At 46.2% G+C, this 25,817-nt stretch overlaps 1 protein-coding gene across 2 annotated transcripts in view; it reads right to left on the reverse strand.

The window, feature by feature from the left end:
• The window catches only part of CDC45 (cell division cycle 45), a 155,175-nt gene that overhangs the window by 96,128 nt on the left and 33,230 nt on the right, over positions 1–25,817 (reverse strand). The window contains exons 3-11 of one of the 2 annotated variants that reach the window (XM_063964768.1): positions 23,614–23,706; positions 22,589–22,666; positions 22,347–22,493; positions 21,656–21,714; positions 21,436–21,484; positions 7,997–8,058; positions 5,166–5,216; positions 3,428–3,547; positions 2,590–2,721 (exon numbers count right to left, since the gene is read on the reverse strand). In XM_063964768.1, coding sequence (XP_063820838.1) covers positions 2,590–2,721; positions 3,428–3,547; positions 5,166–5,216; positions 7,997–8,058; positions 21,436–21,484; positions 21,656–21,714; positions 22,347–22,493; positions 22,589–22,666; positions 23,614–23,706 — 791 coding nt within the window. Of the gene's footprint in view, positions 1–2,589; positions 2,722–3,427; positions 3,548–5,165; positions 5,217–7,996; positions 8,059–21,435; positions 21,485–21,655; positions 21,715–22,346; positions 22,494–22,588; positions 22,727–23,613; positions 23,707–25,817 lie in introns of both variants that reach the window. The other variant, XM_063964767.1, reaches the window with a different exon arrangement.

The raw sequence follows: 25,817 nt of genomic DNA on the forward strand, positions 1-25,817 counted from the left end.
GGTTTCCCCGAGCAGCATTGGAAGCACCTCTGGCTCTGCCCCTAACTCTGGTCACACGAAAGGACTGGAGAGAGGCCGGGATAGGCACACCTGGCCGGAGGAGCCACTGATGGCAGATAGGTGGAATTACTGGCAGTGGCTTGTGACATCCACTTGTTCAGTTCCTCACCAAACAAAGCCTTACCCGTGAAAGGAAGATTTTCAACTCCCTTTTTGGAGTCGGCATCTGCCGTCCACTGTTGCAGTCAAAGAGCCCTGTGCGCCAACACCGCCATAGCAGTAGAGCGTGAGTTGACAATGCCAATCTCCTTAATAGCCTCACTCATGAAGTTAGCCAAACCCTGAATATGTTGCAGGAGTCTTAGTAGCTCATCTTGAGATATGGTATCAAAACCCTGTATGTTACCAGACCATTTAACAATGGCCCTTGTGATCCAACCACAAGCAAAGGTTGGTCTCTGTGTGTCTCCCACTGCAGTGTAAATGGATTTGCATGTAGGCTCAATTTTATGATCAGCAGGGTCTGTTAAGGAGATAGAACCAGGTACAGGCAGTACAATCTTATGTGACAGCCTAGACACTGAGATATCCACTATTGGAGGATTCTCCCACACCTTCCTATCCTCAGGGGGGAAAGGGAAGGAGTTTAGCAACCGCACAGGGGTTTGAAATTTCTTGTCAGGATTAACCCACGTCTCTTTAAAAAGTGTGTTTAATTCCTTAGAGACCGGAAAGGTGGCAGTAGACTTATGTTTTACATTAAAAACGACTCCTTCTCAGGTTCTGCCTCTTTATCAGGGATCTTCAGGACCTCCCTAATAGAACAGATAAGGGCTTACACACCCTGAGACAGAGTACTGTCTCCTTTATCCCCCCTTAACTTCCCCTTCCTCCAAATCTGGCATATTATCAGAGTCAGCTTGGAGCACATGGGGCAAAGTGCATTTCTGAGAAACCAGCAGAGGGGGCCAAGAGGCAGGTCTGAGATCAGAAGTACGAGTCAGAAATTCATCCATAGATTTCTTGAACACGTCTTTCCTGCCTGGCAGTAGCCAGTTCAGCTGATATGTTAGACATCATCCCTTTTATTGAATCCAGCCATTCTGGTGCCTGTGTGCTGCTTCTCTGTGAAGAAAGACTGCATTAAGCACGCAGCAGAGACCCCCTGTGGAGGAAAACTTTGTGCTACAAGACTGACAAATAACCTTCTTAGCAGACATGTTCATACAGCAGAACACACACACAGGAGCAGTGAATAAACACAGAGACCCAGACTACAGCCTGAATGGAGTGAAACAGAGAGGGAGAGAACCAGCACACCGCTGTCTCTATCAGGTAAAGCAGTGCTTTGCCGGGCAGAAAACTAGAGCCTTAATAAAGTAACTAGTATATATATATATATATATATATATATATATATATTGCTCCCCGCCTTCTACAAAGCCCCCTGGTACCAATATAAGGCGTGTTTTGAGGGTCCTTGGAGGAGCACCACTTCCCTGCATGCAGCCTGTAGTATGATGCAGCAGGAAATGGTGCCTCTGAGCTGCTGGTCCCGCTCTCTGGGTAGACCCGCCCCCTTAATGGCGCATGGTCCCTGCATAGATTAAACTGGCAATCACTCCAATTTTACAGAAAACAGGGTTAAAACAAATTTTCTGTGACAGCGCCAGTGTTGGTATGTGCAGCTGGCAACGCCGAGTCCAACGACGCAGGCAGACTGGTGCCAGCCTGTGCTGCCTGAAAATAATAAAGTTTTGACGAAAACCTCTCTGGAGCTCCAAAGAATGCACCCAGCTCCTTGTGCACATTTGTCTAAACTGAGTTTGCAGGAGGAGCATAGAGGGGCGGAGCCAGAACACTGAAGAATTTTTAAAGTGCCTTCGCTCTAATGGGATTAGACCCCCATACCCTCCTACACGGTTTTGCCGCTACTGCATCCAGAAGATTGTTTGGCAAGATACATCACTTCTGATATCAATACTGGATCCAGATACAGAGATTTGCTTTTACAAATTAGCACTTACAAGGTTTTGTTATTTTGTTTCTATGTATGGAATTCTAATACATTTTAATTCATTAGTTAACATTATATATTGCACAGGATTGGCCTGTCTATTTTTTCATAGATCTCTCCATGAGCACTATATAGTAGAGGAAGACAGTTTATTTATAAAGTTTAGAGCAAAGCACAAGAACATATTTCATTGTTTGAAGAAAGAACACGTTAACTGTGCACTCAAACATTTGATTTTTGATACTGCACTATGACTGCTCCCTGATCTGCTATTTATATAACTGTTTTTTAATAATAAACAGAAGGGTTATGGCTAATGCCCATGGTGCAATAATAATTAAAACACATTCAAATAGTTGGTCAATACTAAATATACATTCAAAGTTCAGTTAGAGCTGCAGGCTATTAGGCACCAAAGAAATCTCTAGTAGAAGTACAAAGTAATACAGAGAGCGTGAATCACTTTCAAATAAGAAATTGGGGGGAGTATTACCCTATACAGCAAACGGTATGCATCATGTTGATGTAATTATATTTTGCACCGTATAAGAGAACAGAAAGAGAACACTTACCCCATATCAGCCAAAAACTCTTGAAGTCTTTTCTGACCCTGCACAGACCACAGTTTGAGACTGGAGGTTGTGTAGCAAGAGTTACAAATGCTTTCAAACAATGACCAATGCTGATATAAAGATAGACGCACACTGACATCACATGGTTAAAGAAAAAAACAATGGATTACAAACTGTTAAAAAAACAAAACCCCCAAAAACTAGAAATCAATGGGAGGCAATACAATTAGCGGATATGATGCCAATGTCCCAACCGTTTCTCTGGCACCACAAAGGGGCATAGGAAAATCTATGATTGCCCTGAAATTGAACATGGGTTTACGAGTCTCAACATTAAAGATGTCCATTTTCTAAAGAAAAAAAAACCCAAAAACTCATGACGAACATCCCGCAATGGATTTCTGAACTATAACGATGGTGAATTCTATTTTATGGATGTGAACAGTAAACCTGATGAAGAATGTGTCTGTAGACAACAGCACCAGAGAAAATTCTGCATGGACAAAATAGATGTGTCTGACACCTATATCGATTTTAAACCACCCCATAGTCTCACACTAACGTGTAGTGAGCCCACAAGTATCTGAATTACATTTCCTGATGACAATATTCAGCATGAGGTCCTAGTGGATTCAAGCAATTTATTGGCCATTTCAAACTATAAAGCTAGGGAGGCTTGGGGCAGAAGACAAGTCAAATGTGCATGAGTTCAGAGCAGTGAGTTAGTAGCTTCTATCTTTTGAAAGGTATAAAATACTTTACTAGCCCTACTGAAAACCAACTGGTTCAGGAAGTAACATGAAACAAAAAGATAGTGAGGTGAAACATTGTAGGATACTCATACTCAAATGCAATCCTCATGCAGTCAATGGAGAGTGAATTTTCTTCATCTTCATTCCGGTGGTTGTGTCGGGACACATGACGTTGGAGAGTTCCCACATCAGTTACATATTTCATCCTTTACAGCAAAGTATATTAGGATTTTTTTTATTTTGTGTCTACTTCTCGAGTGTGAACATTTAAATATTTGTAAGATGTCTGAGAAAATAACTGAAAGGTTTTTTTTTTCAATTGCACGATTGGTTAATAGTTTCCTTCATTTGGCCAATGACAGAGGAAAACAGAGAAACCAATAAACTAAGATCAAGCAAATAACCGTTATACTCAGCTCAACTCACTACTTCTAACAGAGCCAACAGTATTAAGGTCATAAAGCAAACCTTGTAAAAGTAACGTCTCGCAGTTTACCCTCACACAATCTCCACTGCAACAGTCTAAATAGCTTTTACATACTAAAAAAAAAAAGACATGTAAACCACTATTGCCTGGGATATGCTATATTTATTACCCAATTACGTGTGTTTTGTTTAAATGTGTGTTTTTAACTATGATAAATACATTTATTAAATGATATTGCGCAATGGTGGGGACAGTCTCTTCTTTATATCTTTCATACATATATTGAAAATCTTTTGTCCTGTAGGATATTTGAAATAAGAAATTAAGCATCAAATAAGAATGGAAAGTAGTATTCTGAATTTTACTTTCTCAAGTATTGATTCATGTATACAGAATGACAACTGAACACTTTAGTGTATGCACCGGTGTCATGCATAACATATCGGCTTACTGTTTTTACCAGTACTTGGGTGGAACTTAGGTATAAGACAAGACAGCTCACACGGGAGGTTACCTATTAGCCCGATGCAATTTCGGCTGTTTAAAACTGGGTCATTATCGAGGTATCAGATTAGGAGAGGCCGTTTTTAACAGCCGAAAATTGGACCCATTATCTCACGATAACACATAGGATCGGGGCTAGATTCCAGTTTCCATGTGTTTTCGCTGATCCGGTTGCTGCTTATAGGAGATATGCTTTGTGTGCCATAATCCCCAATAAGTGCTGGCATTGGGGGAAAAGGATGCCGAAATCGGGGCTAATAGGATATCCCCCTATGTATTTTATTTCCTAGAAGTGTTTGAATACCCTTTGAATAACTAAAAATCAACATACACTAAGGGGTTGATTCAAATGTTTGAAAAGTCAGTTGGGTGTCTGTTTTTTCCTATCTAATAGACACCCAACCGACTTTTCAAACATTTGAATTCCACTCTAAGAGACACACATGTCTACATAACTAGTGTTCACTCTAGGAATTGGGCAGGGCACTGGACTGCGGGGGGCATATGTGCGTGCGCGCATCTGAAAATTAGGTCACGCAAAATATGGGACATGGTCATTTAACATCAGTGAAGTGGATGGTGCAGCCCACAGACGTTATTACAGTGGGCGTGGGCTGCTGGCGGCATCACTGCTGGGGGCGTGCCCAGCACCTACGGAGGTGCTGGGCTTCCCCCAAGCTCTCTCTCTCACAACGTGAATGGATGCCGTACACATGCACACAGCATCTATCCACGCTGGGAGGGCACGAAGCAGGCAGCTGTTTTAGCATGGCGCTGCTGAAAGGGCAGGGCGGATTTTGCCCTTAAAAAAAAAAAAAAAAAATCGTGCAGGGCGCGGCGCCCTGCTAAAACAGCCTAGCATGAACACTACATAACATCAAAAAGTCACTTACTGAGTGATTCTGTCTTGGACCCACTGATCTGTCAGACCAATAACAGCCCACCTATTAAAATACAAACAAAATCTTTTACAAACTCCTTAAAACTGGATGGAATAAAAAAACATATACTGTATTTAAATAGAAGAGGGAAAGAACAAACATTTAGCAACAGCAACACACAGAATACTACAACTGAAATCTGTAATCCTAGAAGCAAGCATAAAAGCTGAAATCCATGTGTACCACTCTGAAGTCCAATCTTACAGTATTTGTAGCACCAGCAATTTGAGAACCTCTTTGTTTGCACATTTCATCACACTCGGATTCTTAGACTCCAGGGTATACGTAGTTTTTCTGTAATCTGGTAACACGATCCCTAAAATCTACTAAAACACCTTTGATGAGTGTGTATCCCATGAGGGGACTGATGCAGACAGGAATGTTTTGCAGAGCTCCATTACTGGAATACAATCTGGCAATATTATTCAAGCAATGATACAACAAAAAGTTTCAAAACTGCAATTATTACAGGGGTTGGCTTGGTATTCCAATGTGGGACAAAGCTCACCTCCAATGCTATACAATGAAAGAGCTCCACAAGAACCTTAAATCAAACAGTTCTTTAACTATAAAGACCAGGGCAGGCTATTAAACATGGCAAGCACAGAAGGGACACTGGAGCAGATGTATTAACCTGGAGAAGGCATAAGGAAGTGATAAACCAGTGATATGTGCAAGGTGATAAAGGCACCAGCCAATCAGATCCTAACTGTTAATTTACATATTGGAGCCGATTGGCTGGTGCCTTTATCACCTTGCACATATCACTGGTTTATCAATTCCTTATGCCTTCTTCAGGTTAATACATCTGCCCCACTGAAACATAAATGGCAAACAAATACTAGGATTTCTCCCCAAAAGTCACAAAGCAAAATACCTTTCTTCTCTCCAAAACATAAAATGAGCTATGCTGCGGGGAGCCGGGTGACAGCAAAAAGTTAATTTACTGGATAATCCAGCATCTGCCGCACAGTGGATCAAATTGTTACTCTTTATTGCTCAAATATACCTTACTTTAATAAGGCAACTTTACTTAATGACTAATTAGGCTGTAGTAGAGTTCTTTTGTAAAGCAAATCAGAAATACTCTAAAGGCCCATATAGACGGGCCGATGCAGGAGAGATCTGTGCTGAGCGTGCGGGGGGGAGACGGGGGGCAGCTCATTTTACCCAGCGGGTGAAGTGAGCGACCCGCTAGATTGGCCTGCATGCAGGCCAGTCTAGCAGCAGCGATAGCGATGCACGGGGCCGCGCATCGCTATCGCTGAGGGGGCTACACACGGAGCGATAATGCTCAAATTCTAAGCAATCTAGTCAGATTGCTTAGAATATCGCTCCGTGAGTACCCCCCCTTAACACAGCTACTGATTTTGATAAGAATCACTCAAGGTCAACAGTTTACTGAAGGGACAATTCACAGCTGTGAATTTTGATACGTGACTGAGGATTATCTACATATTCTGGTGAGTGAACTGCTTTGTATGGTACAGTTATGTAGACAGTATATATATCTATATATAGTACAGTCCTATAGATCTGGCGCTTGATAAAAGAACTCCTGCCCTGGCATCCCGCCCAGCATGGGAGAATTGTATAATACAATAAAACTTAGAATGGGACGGCACTTCGGGTCTGCATGTAAGCATTACATAGAAAATTATTCCAATATTTTAGAGTCACTATCATCAGGGAGCAAACAAAAACTGGAAAAAAAAACAACTGAAATGTTTCAGAGATATATATATATATATATATATATATATATACACACATATACATACATACACATACATACATACATACACATACATACATACATACTGCTCAAAAAAAATAAAGGGAACACTAAAATAACACATCCTAGATCTGAATGAATGAAATATTCTTATTAAATACTTTGTTCTTTACATAGTTGAATGTGCGGACAACAAAATCACACAAAAATTATCAATGGAAATCAAATTTATTAACCCATGGAGGTCTGGATTTGGAGTCACACACAAAATTAAAGTGGAAAAACACACTACAGGCTGATCCAACTTTGATGTGATGTCCTTAAAACAAGTCAAAATGAGGCTCAGTAGTGTGTGTGGCCTCCACGTGCCTGTATGACCTCCCTACAACCCACACAAGTGGCTCAGGTAGTGCAGCTCATCCAGGATGGCACATCAATATGAGCTGTGGCAAGAAGGTTTGCTGTGTCTGTCAGCGTAGTGTCCAGAGCATGGAGGCGCTACCAGGAGACAGGCCAGTACATCAAGAGACGTGGAGGAGGCCGTGGGAGGGCAACAACCCAGCAGCAGGACCGCTACCTCCGCCTTTGTGCAAGGAGGAACAGGAGGAGCACTGCCAGAGCCCTGCAAAATGACCTCCAGCAAGCCACAAATGTGCATGTGTCTACTCAAACAATCAGAAACAGACTCCATGAGGGTGGTATGAGGGCCCGATGTCCACAGGTGGGGGTTGTGCTTACAGCCCAACACCGTGCAGGACTTATATATATATATATATATATATATACACACACACAGACACACATATATACACACACACACACACACACACACACACACACATATACACACACACACACACACACACACACACAATCTCTGAAATGTACATTTAAGACCACCTTTTACAAATTGCACAAAATTCAATTGTTAATGCTTATTCTGTGGCATTAGTTTTAAAAAGCCCAAATATATTTAAGGTGCTACCATGTGAGTAATTTAATAGTATCATAGAGTATAGCTTATACTCACTAAAGTTTACCAACTTACCACAACATGTCATTTGAATCTTTAGACATGATCCAGGCCAATTCAAACATCATCATTGCAGCCTGTAGGGACAGATGACACGTTACAAGTGCAGAAAGATTTAAAAAAAGTGTCATTCAATGCAACGATCAGATCTACGTGCATATACTTTGGTTTGATAGCTTCATATAGGGTACAGTTAACATCTATTTTGATTAAATTGAGCTTATTACAAAGACAACACATTCACAGCAGGTATGTGATAATCACCAATTTACAAAAAATAAGATTTTAATTATCTACCGGTAAATCCTTTTCTCGTAGTCCGTAGGGGATACTGGGAATCCATTTCGTACCATGGGGGTATAGATGGGTCCACTTGGAGCCATGGGCACTATAGCAGTTTGATAACGTGTGCTGGTTCTTCCCTCTATGCCCCTCCTACCAGACTCCGTCTAGGAAACTGTGCCCAAGGAGACGGACATACTTTGAGAGAAGGAAATAGAGAAGGAAAGTGGTGAAATTTCAAACCAGCACAACCAGAACAAGAGGAAAGCCATGCTAACCAAACTTGAAAACAGGAACAGCAACAGCTGAACGAAATAATAGTACTTAAACAAGTAACTGAGCAGGAAAAACGGAGCACCGAGTGGGCGCCCAGCATCCCCTACAGACCACGAGAAAAGGATTTACCAGTAGGTAATTAAAATCCTATTTTCTCTTACGTCCTAGGGGATACTGGGAATCCATTTAGTACCATGGGGAAGTACCAAAGCTCCCAAAATGGGTGGGAGAGTGCTGAGATTCCTGCACAACAGACTGACCAAACTGAAGGGCTTCAAAGGCCAAGGTATCGACCTTAAAACTTGGCAAACGTGTTTGAAACCGACCAAGTAGCTGCTCGGCAGAGCTGTAATGCCGAGACACCCTGGGCAGCTGCCAAGAGGAACCCACCGACCTAGTACAGTGGGCCTGTACAGATTTTGGAATTGGCAATCCTGCCGTGGAATAAGAATGCTGTATAGTGAGTCTAATCCAGCGTGCAATTGACTGCTTTGAAGCAGGACACCCAATTTTATTGGTATCAAAGAACGAACAGTGAGTCCGATTTCTTGTGACGAGCAGTTTGCTTTACATATACCTTCAAAGTCCTTCAAGTAGCGGTAGTGTCAGTAACAACTGGAACCACAATCGTCTGGTTGATGTGAAACGCCGACACCACCATAGCAAGGAATTGCTGACGAGTCCTGAGTTCAGCTCTGTCCTCATGGAAAATCAAGTAGAGACTCTTGTAAGACAACGCCCCCAGCATCGACACTTTACGTCTACCTCCTGTAACAGTTCAAACCAGTCCGATTGGAGGAAAGTCAGAACCAAATTGAGATCCCAAGATACCGTGGGAGGCACAAAGGGGGGTTGGATGTGAAGAACACCTTTCAAGAACGTCTGGACCTCAGGGAGAGAAACCAATTGTTTCTGAAAGAAAACAGACAACGCCGAAATCTGAATTTTTATTGAGCCTAGGCGTAGGCCCACGTCAACTCCAGACTGCAGAAAAAGCAGGAAACGCCCCAGATGAAATTCCACCATGAAATAATGTCTGCTCTCATACCGAGATACATATTTTTTCCCAAATACGATGGTAATGCTTTGACGTTACCCCCTAACTGGCCCGGATCATAGTCGGAATGACTTTGTCAGGAATCCTCTCCTGGCTAGAATCAGCTGTTCAACTTCCATGCCATCAAACGTAGCCGTGGTAAGTCTTGATAAACGAACGGGCACTGTTGAAGAAGATCCTCTCGAAGAGGCAGAGGGCACGGATCTTCTATTAGCATCTCGAGAAGATCTGCATACCAAGCCCTTCGCAGCCAGTCCGGAGCAATGAGGATTGCTGGAACTCTTTCCCTTTTTATTCTTTTAAGAATTCTTGGGATCAGAGGAATGGAAGGAAACAAGTACACAAGCTGGAAAACCCACGGAGTTTTCAGAGCGTCGACCGTGACAGCTTGTGGATCCCTTGACCTGGAACAATACCGCTTGAGCATCTTGTCGAGTCGAGAGGCCATCATGTCGATTTGTGGATACCCACACCGACGTGTCAGCCACTGGAACACCTCCGGGTGGAGGCCCCATTCCCCCGGGTGCAGGTCGTGTCTGTTGAGGAAATCTGCATCCCAGCTGTCTACTCCTGGAATGAAGATCGCCGACAACACCACAGCGTGTATTTCTGCCCAGAGGAGAATTCTTGACACCTCTGACATTGCGGCTCTGCTTTTCGTTCCGTCCTGTCGGTTTATGTACGTTACCGCCGTCACATTGTCCGACTGGATTGAATGGCCTGATTCTGAAAGAGAGAAGAGGCCTGCTGAACTACGTTGTAGATAGCCCTGAGCTCCAGGATGTTTATTAGAAGGACGACTTCCTGAGTTGACCATCTTCCCTGAAACCGTACCCCCTGGGTGACTGCACCTCAACCTCTGAGGCTTGCGTCTGTGGTTAAAAGGATCCAATTCTGAATTCCGAACCTTCGACCCTACACTAGGTGAGAAGTTTGTAGCCACCACAGGAGGGAGATCCTGGCTTTCGGCGACAGAAGAATCCTCTGCTGCATGTGAAGATGCGATCCGGAACATTTGTCCAACAGATCCAGCTGGAAGGGCCGCGCATGAAACCTTCTGACCTGAATTGCTTCGTAAGAAGCCACCATTGTCCCCAGAAGGCAGATGCATAGATGTACTGAGATTCAGGTCGGCTTCAAGACGACCCGAACCATCGACTGGATCACCATTGCCTTTTCCAATGGAAGGAAAACTCTCTGAGAGACTGTGTCCAGTATCATTCCCAGGAAATAAAGCCTCTGCATTGGTTCTAGGTGAGATTTTGGTAGGTTCAGAATCCACCCATGATCCAGGAGTAATCTGGTTGTGAGACCAATGTTCTCCAACTACTGCTCCCTGGACGCAGCCATTACCAGAAGATCGTCCAGGTAAGGAATTACGTTCACTCCTTATTTGCGGAGTAGTATTATCATCTCTGCCATCGCTTTGGTGAACAACCTCTGTGCCGTGGAAAGACCAAATGGCAAGGCCTGGAACTGGTAGTGACAGTCCTGAAGTGCAAACCGTAGATAAAGCCTGATGAGGCGGCCAGATCGGAATGTGAAGGTACGCATCCTTGATATCCAGAGACACTAGGAATTCCCCCTCTTCCAGATCTGAGATCACCGCTCTCAGAGACTCCATCTTGAATTTGAACACTCGTAAGCATGGGTTTAATGACTTGAGGTTCAGAATAGGTCTTACCGAACCGTCCGGTTTTGGAACTACAAACAAGCTGGAATAGTAAGCCAGTACAGGAGGTGGAACTGGAACAATGACCAGGGTCTGTAACAGTTTCTGAATGGCGTCCTGTAAGGTTATTCTTGCCTCTTGTGAAACTGTTAAGCCTGATTTGAAGAATCTGTGAGGAGGCGGGAGATACTGGAACTCCAGTCTGTAGCCCTGGGATATAGGGATCCTGGCAAGATCTTGTCCAGATGTGACTGAAGAATTTTAGCCGGGCTCCCACCTGCCTGTCTCCCAGGCATCGCGGTATGTCATGCGGAATACGGATGTTTTTAAGGTGGCAGAGCCGGAGCCATGTTCCTGTGAACCAGCAGTTGCTGGTTTGCGTAGTTTACCTCTAGCACCTCTGGCGGCAGTAGAACCACCTCTGGCCTTGCCCCTAAACTTGGTAAATTGCTGCAGAAGGTAGACTTACCCTCAGTAGCTCGTGAGATCCACCTGTCGAGTTTGTCGTCAAATAAGGGCTCACCTGTGAAAGGCAGGCCATCCACACCTTTCTTGGAGTCCACGTCAGCAGTCCACTGACGTAGCCATAATCCCCTGCGTGCTGACACTGCCATAGCTGTAGTGCGTGCATTAAGCAAACCTATCTCTTTAATGGCTTTCACCATAAAGTTTGCAGAGTCTTGTATGTGTTGCAGGAGTAAAACAATTTCCTGCAACACATGCAATTTCCTGCACACAGGTAAGGTGTCTAAACCCCTCAAATTACCAGACCATTTAGCAAAGGCTTGAGTATACCACCCACATGTCAGAGTGGGTCTCTGATTCACCCCTGCAGCTGTATGCAAAGATTTGAGTGTAGTCTCAATGTTACGGTCAGCTGCATACTTTAGGGAGGCTGCACCAAGAACAGGGAGTACTATTTTACGTGAGAGCCTGGAGACTGATGTATCCAGTATCGGTGGATTTACTCATTTTTTCCTATGCTCAGGAGGAAAAGGAAAAGATGATAATAACAGCCTAGGAATTTGAAATTTGTTATCTGGATTAAGCCACGGTTCTTCAAACAGGGTAATTAGTTCCTTTGACACAGGAAAAGTGGCTGAGGATTTTTTCTCCTGTCACCTTATCAGGATTGTTTAGGACTTCTCTGACAGAATCTATGAGAGCCTCTACACCATGCGACAGAGTACCCTCCCCTACCTCTATGTCCACTTCACCTTCCTTCATTTCTGACCCTTCATTATCAGTGTCAGAATGCAAGACAGTGATCGCGCTGAGCAAAAATAATTGTGGGTCCCAGGGACCCCTCTCTATAACAGATTGGGGTCCTACTCCACAATTTCTGGGTCCCACCACATATTCTAAGGGGTGAGGGCAGGCACGGAGGTGGTTAGGGGCAGGGGGGCACTGCTGGGGCTAAGGGTAGATAGACGTTTGGGCAGTACTGGGGGAAAGAAGGGGGTTGGGGGAAGGCAATACTGGGGGCAGTGATGGGGGTAAAGTAGATAGCAGTTGGGACAGTGCTGGGGGCAAGAAGGGGGTTAGGGGCAGGTAGAGCTGTAGGCAGTGTTAGGAGTATGGAGGCATCAGTACCCAGGATTCAGTGCTTCACCCCATTATCTTTTAAGATCAGCTCCTTTTTGTCCTTGTTGATGCCCTCCCGTTACAGCGAGATCCTTGAGATGTGTGTGTATGCTGGGCACGGTGTGGGTATGGGAGTGTATGTATGCTGGGCACTGTGTGGGTATGGGAGTGTATGTATGCTGGGCACTGTGTGGGTATGGGAGTGTATGTATGCTGGGCACTGTGTGGGTATGGGAGTGTATGTGTGCTGGGCACTGTGTGGGTATGGTAGTGTATGTATGTTGGGCACGGTGTATGCTGGGCACTGTGTGGGTATGGGAGTGTATGTATGCTGGGCACGGTGTGGGTATGGGAGTGTATGTATGCTGGGCACTGTGTGGGTATGGGAGTGTATGTATGCTGGGCACTGTGTGGGTATGGGAGTGTATGTATGCTGGGCACTGTGTGGGTATGGGAGTGTATGTATGCTGGGCACTGTGTGGGTATGGGAGTGTATGTATGCTGGGCACTGTGTGGGTATGGGAGTGTATGTATGCTGGGCACGGTGTGGGTATGGGAGTGTATGTATGCTGGGCACTGTGTGGGTATGGGAGTGTATGTGTGCTGGGCACTGTGTGGGTATGGTAGTGTATGTATGCTGGGCACGGTGTATGCTGGGCACTGTGTGGGTATGGTAGTGTATGTATGCTGGGCACGGTGTATGCTGGGCACTGTGTGGGTATGGGAGTGTATGTATGCTGGGCACTGTGTGGGTATGGGAGTGTATGTATGCTGGGCACTGTGTGGGTATGGGAGTGTATGTATGCTGGGCACTGTGTGGGTATGGGAGTGTATGTATGCTGGGCACTGTGTGGGTATGGGAGTGTATGTATGCTGGGCACGGTGTGGGTATGGGAGTGTATGTATGCTGGGCACTGTGTGGGTATGGGAGTGTATGCATGTTGGGCACGGTGTATGCTGGGCACTGTGTGGGTATGGGAGTGTATGTATGTTGGGCACGGTGTATGCTGGACACTGTGGGTATGGGAGTGTATGCATGTTGGGCACGGTGTATGCTGGACACTGTGTTGGTATGGGAGTGTATGCATGTTGGGCACGGTGTATGCTGGGCACTGTGTGGGTATGGGAGTGTATGCATGTTGGGCACGGTGTATGCTGGGCACTGTGTGGGTATGGGAGTGTATGTATGCTGGGCACTGTGTGGGTATGGGAGTGTATGCATGTTGGGCACGGTGTATGCTGGGCACTGTGTGGGTATGGGAGTGCATGTATGCTGGGCACTGTGTGGGTATGGGAGTGTATGTATGTTGGGCATGGTGTATGCTGGGCACTGTGTGGGTATGGGAGTGTATGCATGTTGGGCACGGTGTATGCTGGGCACTGTGTGGGTATGGGAGTGTATGCATGTTGGGCACGGTGTATGCTGGGCATTGTGTGGGTATGGGAGTGTATGTATGTTGGGCACGGTGTGTGCTGGGCACTGTGTGGGTATGGGAGTGTATGTATGTTGGGCACGGTGTATGCTGGGCACTGTGTGGGTATGGGAGTGTATGTATGTTGGGCACAGTGTATGCTGGGCACTGTGTGGGTATGGGAGTGTGTGTATGCTGGGCACGTTGTGGGTATGGATGGCGTTATAGGCATGGTGTGCATATGCTGGACAATGAAATGGCCCATTACTTTGATCATTAAAGTCCAAACATAGTTTAGTGATAAGGGGATAATGTGGTCCTTATACACAGGTCCCACAGCTATAATGCAGGCATTAAGAAACACTTTCTCAGCCCAAGTCTTGGCACAAGGGGGGGGGAATAGAGGTTCACCTAGAGATGGGCACAGATTATCAGCAGGTCCAAAATGTGATAGTTTTTTAAAGTAAAGAGGTCTGAAACTTTCTTGTGCAGGGTGCGCAACTAGTTGCTCCTGTCACTGCAAAGATCCCCTGTGTGCATAGACGTAGATGGTCAATCCCGCTGCTCCCACCCTCTCAGCCCTGCTACACACATCCTCTCTAGGGCAGCAGCAAGTGATCCCGGAGGTTCCTCTCCGACCGTGCAGCATGACCCCGCCGCAGGTGTGACCTGTCCCTGCACCACTATTATTACCAGCAGCCAGTGGCCACTTCTAAGGTCTGACAGGCTGAGCCAGCACGCAGTGCACGGGAAAGCAGACTGCTGAGGAACACATGTCCCTGATGCGGCAGAGATGGGGTTACAGCATGGAGCGAGCCCGCATCACGGGTTTTGAGTGCAAGACAAAAAAAAACAACAGGAAACACTCACCAAGACGTGCATGGTGTTCCAGGGCGGATTTCAAGGTGACTGGGAGACGCTGTTGGCCGCTATTGGAAGAGGAGACACTGAGGGGCAGCGATTGGATGGCAAGATGCACATGTCGGCTAGTGACAGCGCGTCCTGCGGGACCCGCTCAGTTTTAAAAACGGAGTCCCTCACTGCCTGTACCGCGTAAAAATGCGCTATAGCGCGTATTTTGCGATCACTGCAAGATATGGGCCAAAGTATGTTTCTGCAGACAAATGGTGGAGGACTGAGACGCTGGTCTGAGACCTTTTGCATAAACTCAGCCATAGACTGTCTTAAGTATTGCGTCTATTTCTCATTACGAGATAATTTAGTAGAGATGGTGGAAACCATCCCCCTACTGGAGTCCAGCCATACTGGCTCCTCCCCACTAGCCTGAGAAGGGATACTACACAGAGTACACACTAGTGAACCCCCTGGAAAAAAGGATTTTAATTACCTACTGGTAAATCCGTAGAGGATGCTGGGGTCCACATTAGTACCATGGGGTATAGAGGGGTCCACCAGGAGCCATTAGCACTTTAAGAATTTGAGAGAGTGTGGGCTGCCTCCTCCCTCTATACCCCTCCAAGCAGACTCAGTCTAGAAACTGTGCCCGAGGAGACGGACATCTTCGAGAGAAGGATTTAACACAGATAGTAGTGAGATTCTTACCAGCTCACACACAGAAGGCAAACCAAGCTAACAAGCTTGCAAACTCTGCAACTGCTGAAACAGTACTTACCAAGTAACAATGAAGTACGTAACTAAAAACAAATTTGTACTGAACCAGAAAACCACTGCAGCAAAATGAAGCTCTGGGCGGGCGCCCAGCATCCTCTACGGACTACGAGAAAAGGATTTACCAGTAGGTAATTAAAATACTATATTCTCTTACGTCCTAGAGAATGCTGGGGTCCACATTAGTACCATGGGGATGTACCAAAGCTCCCAGAACGGGAGGGAGAGCGTGGAGGCTCTTGCAGAACTGATTGACCAAACTTAAGGTCCTCAGAGGCCAAAGTATCGAACTTGTAGAACTTTGCGAACGTATTTGACCCCGACCAAGTAGCCGTTCAACAGATTTGTAAAGCAGAGACACCCCGGGCAGCCGCCCAGGAAGAACCCACCTTACGAGTAGAGGGGGCCTTAACAGACGTAGGACACGGCAAGCCTGCTGTAGAATACACATGCTGGATAGTGAACCTGATCCAGCGAGAGATCGTATGCTTAGAAGCAGCACACCCAATTTTCTTGGGATCACACAGGTCTAACAGAGAGTCCGATTTTCTGTGACGAGCAGTCCTCCTCACATAGATTTATAGAGCCCTTACAACATCTACAGACTTTGAATAAATTGAGCAGTCAGTCGCAACTGGCACCACAATAGGTTGGTTGATATGAAATGCCGACACAACCTACGGAAGAAACTACTGACGTGTCCGAAGCTCAGCTCTATCTTCATGGAAGATCAAGTATGGGCTTTTACATGACAAAGTCCCCAACTCCGACACACGTCTAGCAGAAGCTAAGGCCAACAAAGTGACAGCTTTCCACGTGAGAAACTTGACCTCAAACTCATATAGAGGCTCAAACCAGTCCGACTGGAGGAACTGCAACACCACATTAAGATCCCAGGGTGCCATAGGCGGTACAAAGGGAGGCTGGATGTGCAGAACTCCCTTCAAAAAAGTCAACCTCAGGGAGGGCAGCCAACTGTTTCTGGAAGAAAATGGATAGGACCGAAATTTGGACCTTTATGGATCCTAACCTCAGACCCATATCCACACCTGCTTGCAGGAAGAGGAGAAAATGTCCCAGTTGAAACTCCACCGTAGGAAACCTCTTGGACTCACACCAAGATACGTATTTTTTCCAAATACAATGGTAATGTTTAGACGTTACTCCTTTCCTAGCCTGTATCAGCGTAGGAATAACCTTGTTAGGAATGCCCTTACGAGCTAGTATCAGGCGTTCAACTTACATGCCGTCAAACGTAGCCGTGGTAAGACTTGATAGTTGAACGGTCCCTGCTGCAGCAGATCCTCCCGAAGAGGAAGAGGCCTCGGCTCTTCTTGCAGTAGATCCAGAAGATCCGCGTACCAAGCCCTTCTTGGCCAGTCCGGAGCAATGAGGATCGCCTGAACTCTTGTTCTCCTTATGAGTTTTAGAACCCCTAGAATGAATGGAAGCGGAGGAAACACGTACACCGACTGGAACACCCACGGAGTCACTAGGGCTTCCACCACCACAGCTTGCGGGTCCCTCGACCTGGAACAATACCGCCGAAGCTTCTTGTTGAGACGAGAGGCCATCATGTCGATCTGGGGTACGCCCCAAAGATCTGTTACCTCCTTGAACACCTCCGGATGAAGACCCCACTCACCTGGATTGAGATCGTGTCTGCTGAGGAAGTCCGCTTCCCAGTTGTCTACTCCCGGAATAAAGATTGCTGACAGCGCCAACGCGTGCTTTTCTGCCCAGAGGATGATTCTTGTTACCTCTGCCATTGCAGCTCCGCTCTTCGTTCCACCCTGTCGGTTTATGTAAGCCACTGTTGTTACATTGTCTGACTGCACTTGAATGGCCCGATTTCTCAGAAGATGGGCCACTTGGAGAAGACCGTTGTAGACGGCTTATAGTTCCAGAATGTTTATCGGCAGGCCGGCTTCCAGACTTGACCACCTTCTTTGGAAGGTTTCCCCTTGAGTGACTACGCCCCAGCCCCGGAGACTTGCATCCGTGGTTAGAAGTATCCAGTCCTGAATCCCGAACCTGCAGCACTCCAGAAGGTGAGATAATTGCAGCCACCAGAGGAGTGAAATACTGGCCTTTGGCGACAGATGCATGTGTAGATGTGATCCCGACCAGATGTCCAGGAGATCCAGTTATAAGGACGAGCGTGAAACCTCCCGTACGGCAGAGCCTCGTAATAGGCCACCATCTTCCCCAGAAGGCGAAAGCACTGATGAATTGAGACCCGGGCTGGCTTCAGGACATCCCGGACCATCGTTTGAATCACCAACACCTTTTCCTCTAGGAGAAACACCCTCTGCACCTCCGTGTCGAGGATCATTCCCAGAAAGGACAACCTTCTGGTTGGTTCCAAATGTGAGTTTGGAAGATTCAGGATCCAACCATGTTTCCTGAGAAGCTGAGTCTTGAGTGTTATGGACCGTAACAGCTTCTCCTTGGACGATGCTTTTATCTGCAGATCGTCCAGATACGGAATTATGTTTACCCCCTGTCTGCGGAGGTGAATCATCATTTCCGCCATCACCTTAGTGAAAACCCTCGGGGCTGTGGAGGGACCGAATGGGAGGGCCTGGAACTGAAAATGACAGTCCAACAGTGCAAACCGCAGATAAGCTTGATGCGGTAGCCAGATCGGAATGTGGAGTACACATCCTCGATACCCAGGGATACTAGGAATTCCCCCTCCTCCAGACCTGATATCACTGCCCCTAGGGACTCCATTTTGAACTTGAACTCCTTTAGAAAGGGGTTTAGTGATTTTAAGTTCAGAATGGGCCTGACCGAACTATCCAGTTTCGGTACCATGAATAGGTTCGAATAGTAACCTTTGTTCTGTATGTGAGGTGTTACTGGCACAATGACCTGTGCATCCACCAACTTCTGGACGGCTTCTTGCAGGACAGTCCTGACTGCAAGCAGAGCTGGCAAGCCTGATATGAAAAATCGGTGAGGGGGGAGATTTCGAAATTCCAGCATGTTCCCCTGGGACACAATATCTTGCACCCAGGAGTCCAGGCTGGAGGACACCCAGACATGACTGAAATGTCTGAGTCTCGCTCCCACCGGCCCCACCGCCGGGGCGTGCAGTCCACCATCATGCGGAGGACTTTGGTGTACCTGAAGCAGGTTTCTGTACCTGGGAACCTGCAGCCGCAGGTTTCTTGACCTTAGGCCGACCTCCCCGAAAAAGGTGTTGGATGGCTTTGCCTTTCTGGGCTTGTTAGACCGAAAGGACTGTGACGTAACTGAAGAAAAGGGTTTCTTCGGAGCAGGTGTAGCTGAGGGAAGGAAGGGTGACTTACCAGCCGTAGCAGCGGAGATCCACGCATCTAACGCTTCCCCAAAGAGAGCCTGACCTGTGTAGGGTAGGGTCTCCACACTTCTCCTGGATTCCGCGTCGGCAGACCACTGGGGCAACCACAGCCCTCGACGAGCTGATACTGACATCGAGGAAATCCCAGCAGCCATGGAACCCAGGTCCTTCATGGATTCTACCAGAAATCCTGCCGAATCCTGAATGTTACGTAAAAACAATTCAACATCACATTTCTCCATAGTATCCAAGTCTTCAAGTAACGTGCCTGACCACTTTACTATAGCTTTGGCAATCCAAACATTGGTAATAGTGGGACGTAGTATTGCCCCAGAAGCAGTGTACATGGATTTGAGCATATTATCAATTTTACGATCAGTCGGCTCTTTTAAGGCGGGAGATCCTGGGACAGGTAAAACCAACTTTTTTGAGAGTCTGGATACTGACGCGTCAATAGGCGGGTTTTCCCATTTTTTCCTATCCTCTGCCGGAAAAGGAAACGCTACAAGAAACCTTTTAGGTATCTGGAATTTTTTATCCGGGTTTTCCCAAACTTTTCAAATATAGCATTTAATTCCTTTGACACAGGGAAGGTTAGCGAGACTTTCTTATTTTCAGTAAAGTAAGCCCCCTCAACCTGCTCGGGTGTTGTATCAGCAATATTCAACACATCCCTAATAGCCTCTATCATCAACCGCACCCCTTTTGCAAGTGATGCAGCCGCCCGCAACACATCCCTGTCACTGTATGTAGTATCAGTCGGTAGCGGTATTATCCTGCATGATCTGAACAAGAGCACGTTTATGTGAATATACAGCGGGGAGCCCTGATGTACCAGAACTAGGCCAGAATGCCATAGAGTTCTGTAAAGCCTGAGTTGCAGATTCATTCTGTGCAACCCTGTTAGAAATCTGAGCAATCATATATTTGATAGAGAATAACTACTCAGGCTCCCTTGCTGGTATCTGTGCTAAACCAGTGCAATCTTGATTACATGGAATGGGATCATCCTGAGAGGACATATCCTCTGCAGCATATGACAGAATCCCTGGACATTGCTTAATGGAGACCACAGACACTCCACACACACACACACACACACAGGGGAGTACAGACAGAGTCTCCCCCCCCCCCCCCCAAGAATGGCAAGAGAGACAAGAGATTGGAGCAACCCACACACAGCACTTTTAATATAAAGGGAGACCCCCTATCAGCGCTGACTGTGCATCTTAATAGGTTACACAGTCGTTTTGCAGCCTCCCCCCTTCTACAACCCCCTGGTACCGTGATACATAGCTGGAGTTGCTGTGGAGGGACTTGCTCTTCACTGTTAGCGCTGTGCAGGCAGGAAAATGGCGCTGAAACACTGCTGGGTCCGCTCTGAGAAGAAGCTCCACCCCCAAAATGGCGCTATCTTCCCGCGCTTCACAGGATTATACTGGCCTGAGGATTGATGCTGGCTGAGATCCGGGGACACCGACAGGCTGCGTGACCAGTGTTGGGCATAGACTCTGGCTCAGGGCGCCCCTCACAGCGTTGCACTATGAGCTGAGCCTCCGGAGCGCAGTTAATACTGCGCTTCTACCCTGATGCCGCCGTCTTCACACAGGCCCCTGGCTTGCTAGGGAGGTCGGTGACTCACTCGCCACAATCTTCAGCTCTGCAAGGGGGTGGCTGCATGCTGCTGGGGTGAGTGATCCCCTGCGGCGGGGAACGATCTATCCCCTCTGGAGCTCAGTGTCCAGTCAGCGGAGACAGTGGCTCAGACCCCGCAGGGCGGACACTGCTCCTCCCCTCAGTCCCTCGCTGCAGGCAGGCTGTTGCCAGCAGCCTCCCTGTAGAATAATAAACTCTAAGACTAAACTTTACTAGAGAAACTCTGGAGAGCTCCCCTAGCTGTGACCGACTCCTCCGGGCACATTTTCTAAATGGAGTCTGGTAGGAGGGGCATAGAGGGAGGAGCCAGCCCACACACTCAAACTATACCCCATGGTACCAATGTGGACCCCAGCATCCTCTAGGACGTAAGAGAAATAATATTTCAGAGACATAAATGTAACAGGTTTTCCCAACATTACATTTGGAAATATCTTCAATAAATTGCATGGGATATGAAGAATCTTCAAGCATCTTCATTATGTGTGGAGAATATTGATCATCAGAAGATTAACTAATAATTTTTTTCATTATGGTGTTAACACAGGCAATACTCACAGACGTTCCATGGTATTCATACTGCTCATAGTCAAAGATGATCTCTCTCCTGTAGGGGCAAAGAGGTCTTGTCAGCACCATGTTTCATACAAAACATTAAACATACTTTACTAGAGATAAATATTTGGGATATTGACTTTCATGTGCTCCTCACATGACTATCTAAAACACAATTAAATAACTAGTAGTATGGGTAATGTAAAACAATCAGTTAATTTACCTGCGTGCCTCCCACTCTCTTCTCTGGCGTCGTTTCTCGATCCTTCTTTCCACTGCTCCCTTAACAGAAGAAAAATGTTATATCCACCAATCATCATATCAATAGCAAAATATTTTTGTAGTTAATTCACTGCAGGCCAAAGAACCTCTGCGCATGTGTCCCGGTATTGCTGGGTCACACATGTACATGGCAATGGCAAAAAAGAATAATAGTGTATAAACTATGTACTGTATGTATGTATGTATGTATGTATGTATGTATGTATGTATGTATGTATGTATGTATATACACATACACACACACACACATACATATATATATACACACACATACATATATATATATATATATATATATATTATTATTTTTTTTACCCTATGGCTCGCCTCTATTCCTTTACTGTTCTGGCGATAGCATAGGAGGACCGTTAATGGTACTGCTACTGTCCTTTATAAAAATTAGTTACCAAGCTTCCCCATATAATAAGAGAGCCTCACTGATGGTTATGCCCAGCGATACCGATTACCAGTTGCAGGTCTTTACAAATAGGGAAAAGTACAGCTGTCTTCTCAGGCCCTTTTCTCTTTTCTGAATAGACCAAGTTTTATGTTTTCGGAACCATTAGATACCTACATGTAACCATCAGATAACTACGTATTCACTTTGCTAATGTTTTGTGCATAGATTGTACCTCATCAAAACGCCGCCGCTTTCCTGAAGGCTCAGAGCCATCACTGTCATTCCCAGAGTCATCTCCATCCTCTTCATCATCATCACGGAAAATGTCATCATAAGATGGGATTTCCAGGTCATCATCTTGTTTGATCAGCAACTTTATCTTTGAAATATAAGGACGGTAGTTTATTATTGATTTACTTGATGTCACTACAGAATATTTTCTTCTTCTAGTCAGTCCCAATGCTCCTGACATACCTGGCTGTCATTGTACACATTTACTACATCTATTGGTCTGTGGGTGTCGCATATGAAGAAGACGGTCTCTTCCTGTGGCTGCAAAGTCTCCAGGAGGTCAATATTTGCCCCACAATTTATAAGAACAAAATAATGAAACTACAAGAAAAAAACAAAAAAAAACACAATACTCTGCAAAATCATTTTCATTACACAGTTTTCACTATGACAAAGGCATAATAAGTCTGTAAACTATAGAACAAAACGTGAACTGCCATTCCTCTCACAAAATGAATTGGGTGTCTGTTTATCTAGGACAGCAGAATATATATGCTAGACAGAGTTTTATGTTATTTCTCTGTACGGGATAGGAGCATATTCAGGGGGGTTTATCAGCTATCAGACATATTTAATCCTTGATGCAGTGGTCAGTTCCAGAAATAACTCCACACCCCAATGATATCATAGTTGTCCACTTCCCAAGATATTGTACTGTCAAAGAATTATAAATCAATAAGACAGACAGGAGACTAAGGGGAGGAAATTAAGAGATACATTTGGAAAACAGATCAAACAGCAATGATACTAAATAGCGAGTGCTGCAAGCAGACTAAGGCGCCCTACACATTAGGCGATGTGCCGCCGAGGTGCCCGACGGCCGATACGGCCGACCCGGCGGTGGGGGGGCAGTGACGGGGGGAGTGAAGTTTCTTCACTCCCCCCGTCACCCGGCTCCATAGACGTGCAGGCAAATATGGACGATCTCGTCCATATTGGCCTGCATGCACAGCCGACATGTCACCAGCGATGAACAAGCGCGGGGCCGCGCATCGTTCATCGCTGGTGACTCCACACTGCACGATATGAACGATCTCGTTCATTAATGAACGAGATAACGTTCATATCGTGCAGTGATATCGGCACATCTTCATAAAAACTAAAAGTTCTATCACAAAAATAAGTTACACATGCATCCACTAATATTTATGCTAGACCAAGGCAAACTGAAAGGGAGAGAAGAAAAATAATAAGAATAAAAAGAATACCTGTTCTTTGTGTTCAAGGAAGAGAGTTTCAAGTTCCTGCCAGCTAGCTACTGGGACCAATGTGTACTGGACATGATCACACTGAAATAAGGCCTGGTGATGAAATAAATAAGATTTTAAACCTACCGGTAAATCTTTTTCTCCTAGTCCGTAGAGGATGCTGGGGACTCCGTAAGGACCATGGGGTATAGACGGGCTCCGCAGGAGATATGGGCACCTAAAAGAACTTTTACTATGGGTGTGCACTGGCTTCTCCCTCTATGCCCCTCCTCCAGACCTTAGTTAGATCTTGTGCCCAGAGGAGAAAGGGTGCATTACAGGGAGCTCTCCTGAGTTTTCTGTAAAAGAACTTTGTTAGGTTTTTTATTTTCAGGGAGCTCTCAGCTAGAGAACGGTGCCCAGAGGAGATGGACAACACGAGGAAAGGATTTTGTTAATCTAAGGGCAAGATTCATACCAGCCCACACCAATCATACCATATAACCTGGAATAAACATAACCAGTTACCAGTATGAACAAACAACAGCATCGGTCCAAGACTGATTCTAACTGTAACATAACCCATATGTAAGCAATAACTATATACAAGTTAGTGTTCACTCTAGGAGTGAAAAGGGGCAGGGCGCCGGACTCCGGGGGCGCAGCCACGCAAATTAGGGGGCGTGGCCACGCCTACGTCATTTTAGGGGGCGGTGCGGCCCACAGACGCTACTATAGAGAGCGTCTGTGGCCGGCGACGTCACTGTTGGGGGCGTGCCCAGCACCTCCGTCGGTGCTGGGCTTCCCCCAACTCTCTCCCAATGCGTGAATGGATGCCGCGCGCATGCGCACGGCATCTATACACGCCGGGAGGGCAGGAAGCGGGCGGCTGTTCTAGCAGGGCGCCGCAAAAGGGGCAGGGCGCCCTGCTAAAACAGCCTAGAGTGAACACTGCAAGTCTTGCAGATTTTCCGCACTGGGACGGGCGCCCAGCATCCTCTACGGACTAGGAGAAAAAGATTTACCGGTAGTTTTAAAATCTTATTTTCTCTTACGTCCTAGAGGATGCTGAGGACTCCGTAAGGACCATGGGGTTTATACCAAAGCTCCCAATCGGGCGGGAGAGTGCGGATGACTCTGCAGCACCGACTGAGCAAATGCTAGGTCCTCATCAGCCAGGGTATCAAACTTGTAGAATTTAGCAAAAGTGTTTGAACACGACCAAGTAGCCGCTCGGCATAGCTGTAATGCCGAGACGCCCCGGGCAGCCGCCCAAGAAGAGCCCACCTTACTAGTGGAATGGGCCTTTACTGAATGCGGTAACGGCAATCCAGCCGTAACATAAGCCTGCTGAATCGTGTTACAGATCCAGCGAGCAATAGTCTGCTTCGAAGCAGGCGCGCCAATCTGGTTGGCAGCATACAGGACAAACAATGCTTCCGTTTTCCTAATTCTAGCCGTCCTGGCTACATAAATCTTTAAGGCCTTGACTACATCCAGGGACATGGAATCCTCCAAGTCACTCGTAGCCACAGGCACCACTATAGGTTGGTTCATATGAAATGAAGACACCACCCTTAGGTAAAAATTGAGGCCGAGTCCTCAATTCCACTCTATCCACACGAAAAATCAAGTAGGGGCTCTTGTGAGACAAGGCCGCCAATTCTGACACACGCCTCGCAGATGCCAAGGCCACCTTCCAGGTGAGAAATTTCAACTCAACCGTTTGATTTAAGGAACTGCAACACCACGTTCAGGTCCCATGGTGCCACTGGGGGCACAAAAGGAGGCTGGATGTGCAGCACTCCTTTTACAAAAGTCTGGACTTCTGGAAGAGAAGCCAATTCCTTCTGAAAGAATATCGACAGGGCAGAAATCTGTACTTTAACAGAGCCTAACTTTAGGCCCATATCCACTCCTGTCTGTAGGAAGTGGAGAAAACGACCCAGATGGAAATCTTCCGTAGGAGCATTCTTGGTTTCACACCAAGAGACTTATTTCCGCCAGATACAGTGATAATGTTTTGCCGTCACTTCCTTCCTAGCCTTTATTAGAGTAGGTATGACCTCCTCCGGAATACCCTTCTCAGCTAGGATCCGGCGTTCAACCGCCATGCCGTCAAACGTAACCGCGGTAAGTCTTGGAACATGCAGGGCTCCTGCTGTAACAGGTCCTCCCTTAGAGGAAGAGGCCAAGGATCTTCTGTGAGCATCTCCTGAAGATCT

Source organism: Pseudophryne corroboree, chromosome 1, assembly GCF_028390025.1.
Source record: "Pseudophryne corroboree isolate aPseCor3 chromosome 1, aPseCor3.hap2, whole genome shotgun sequence".
In the NCBI taxonomy this organism is placed as follows: Eukaryota; Metazoa; Chordata; class Amphibia; order Anura; family Myobatrachidae; genus Pseudophryne; species Pseudophryne corroboree.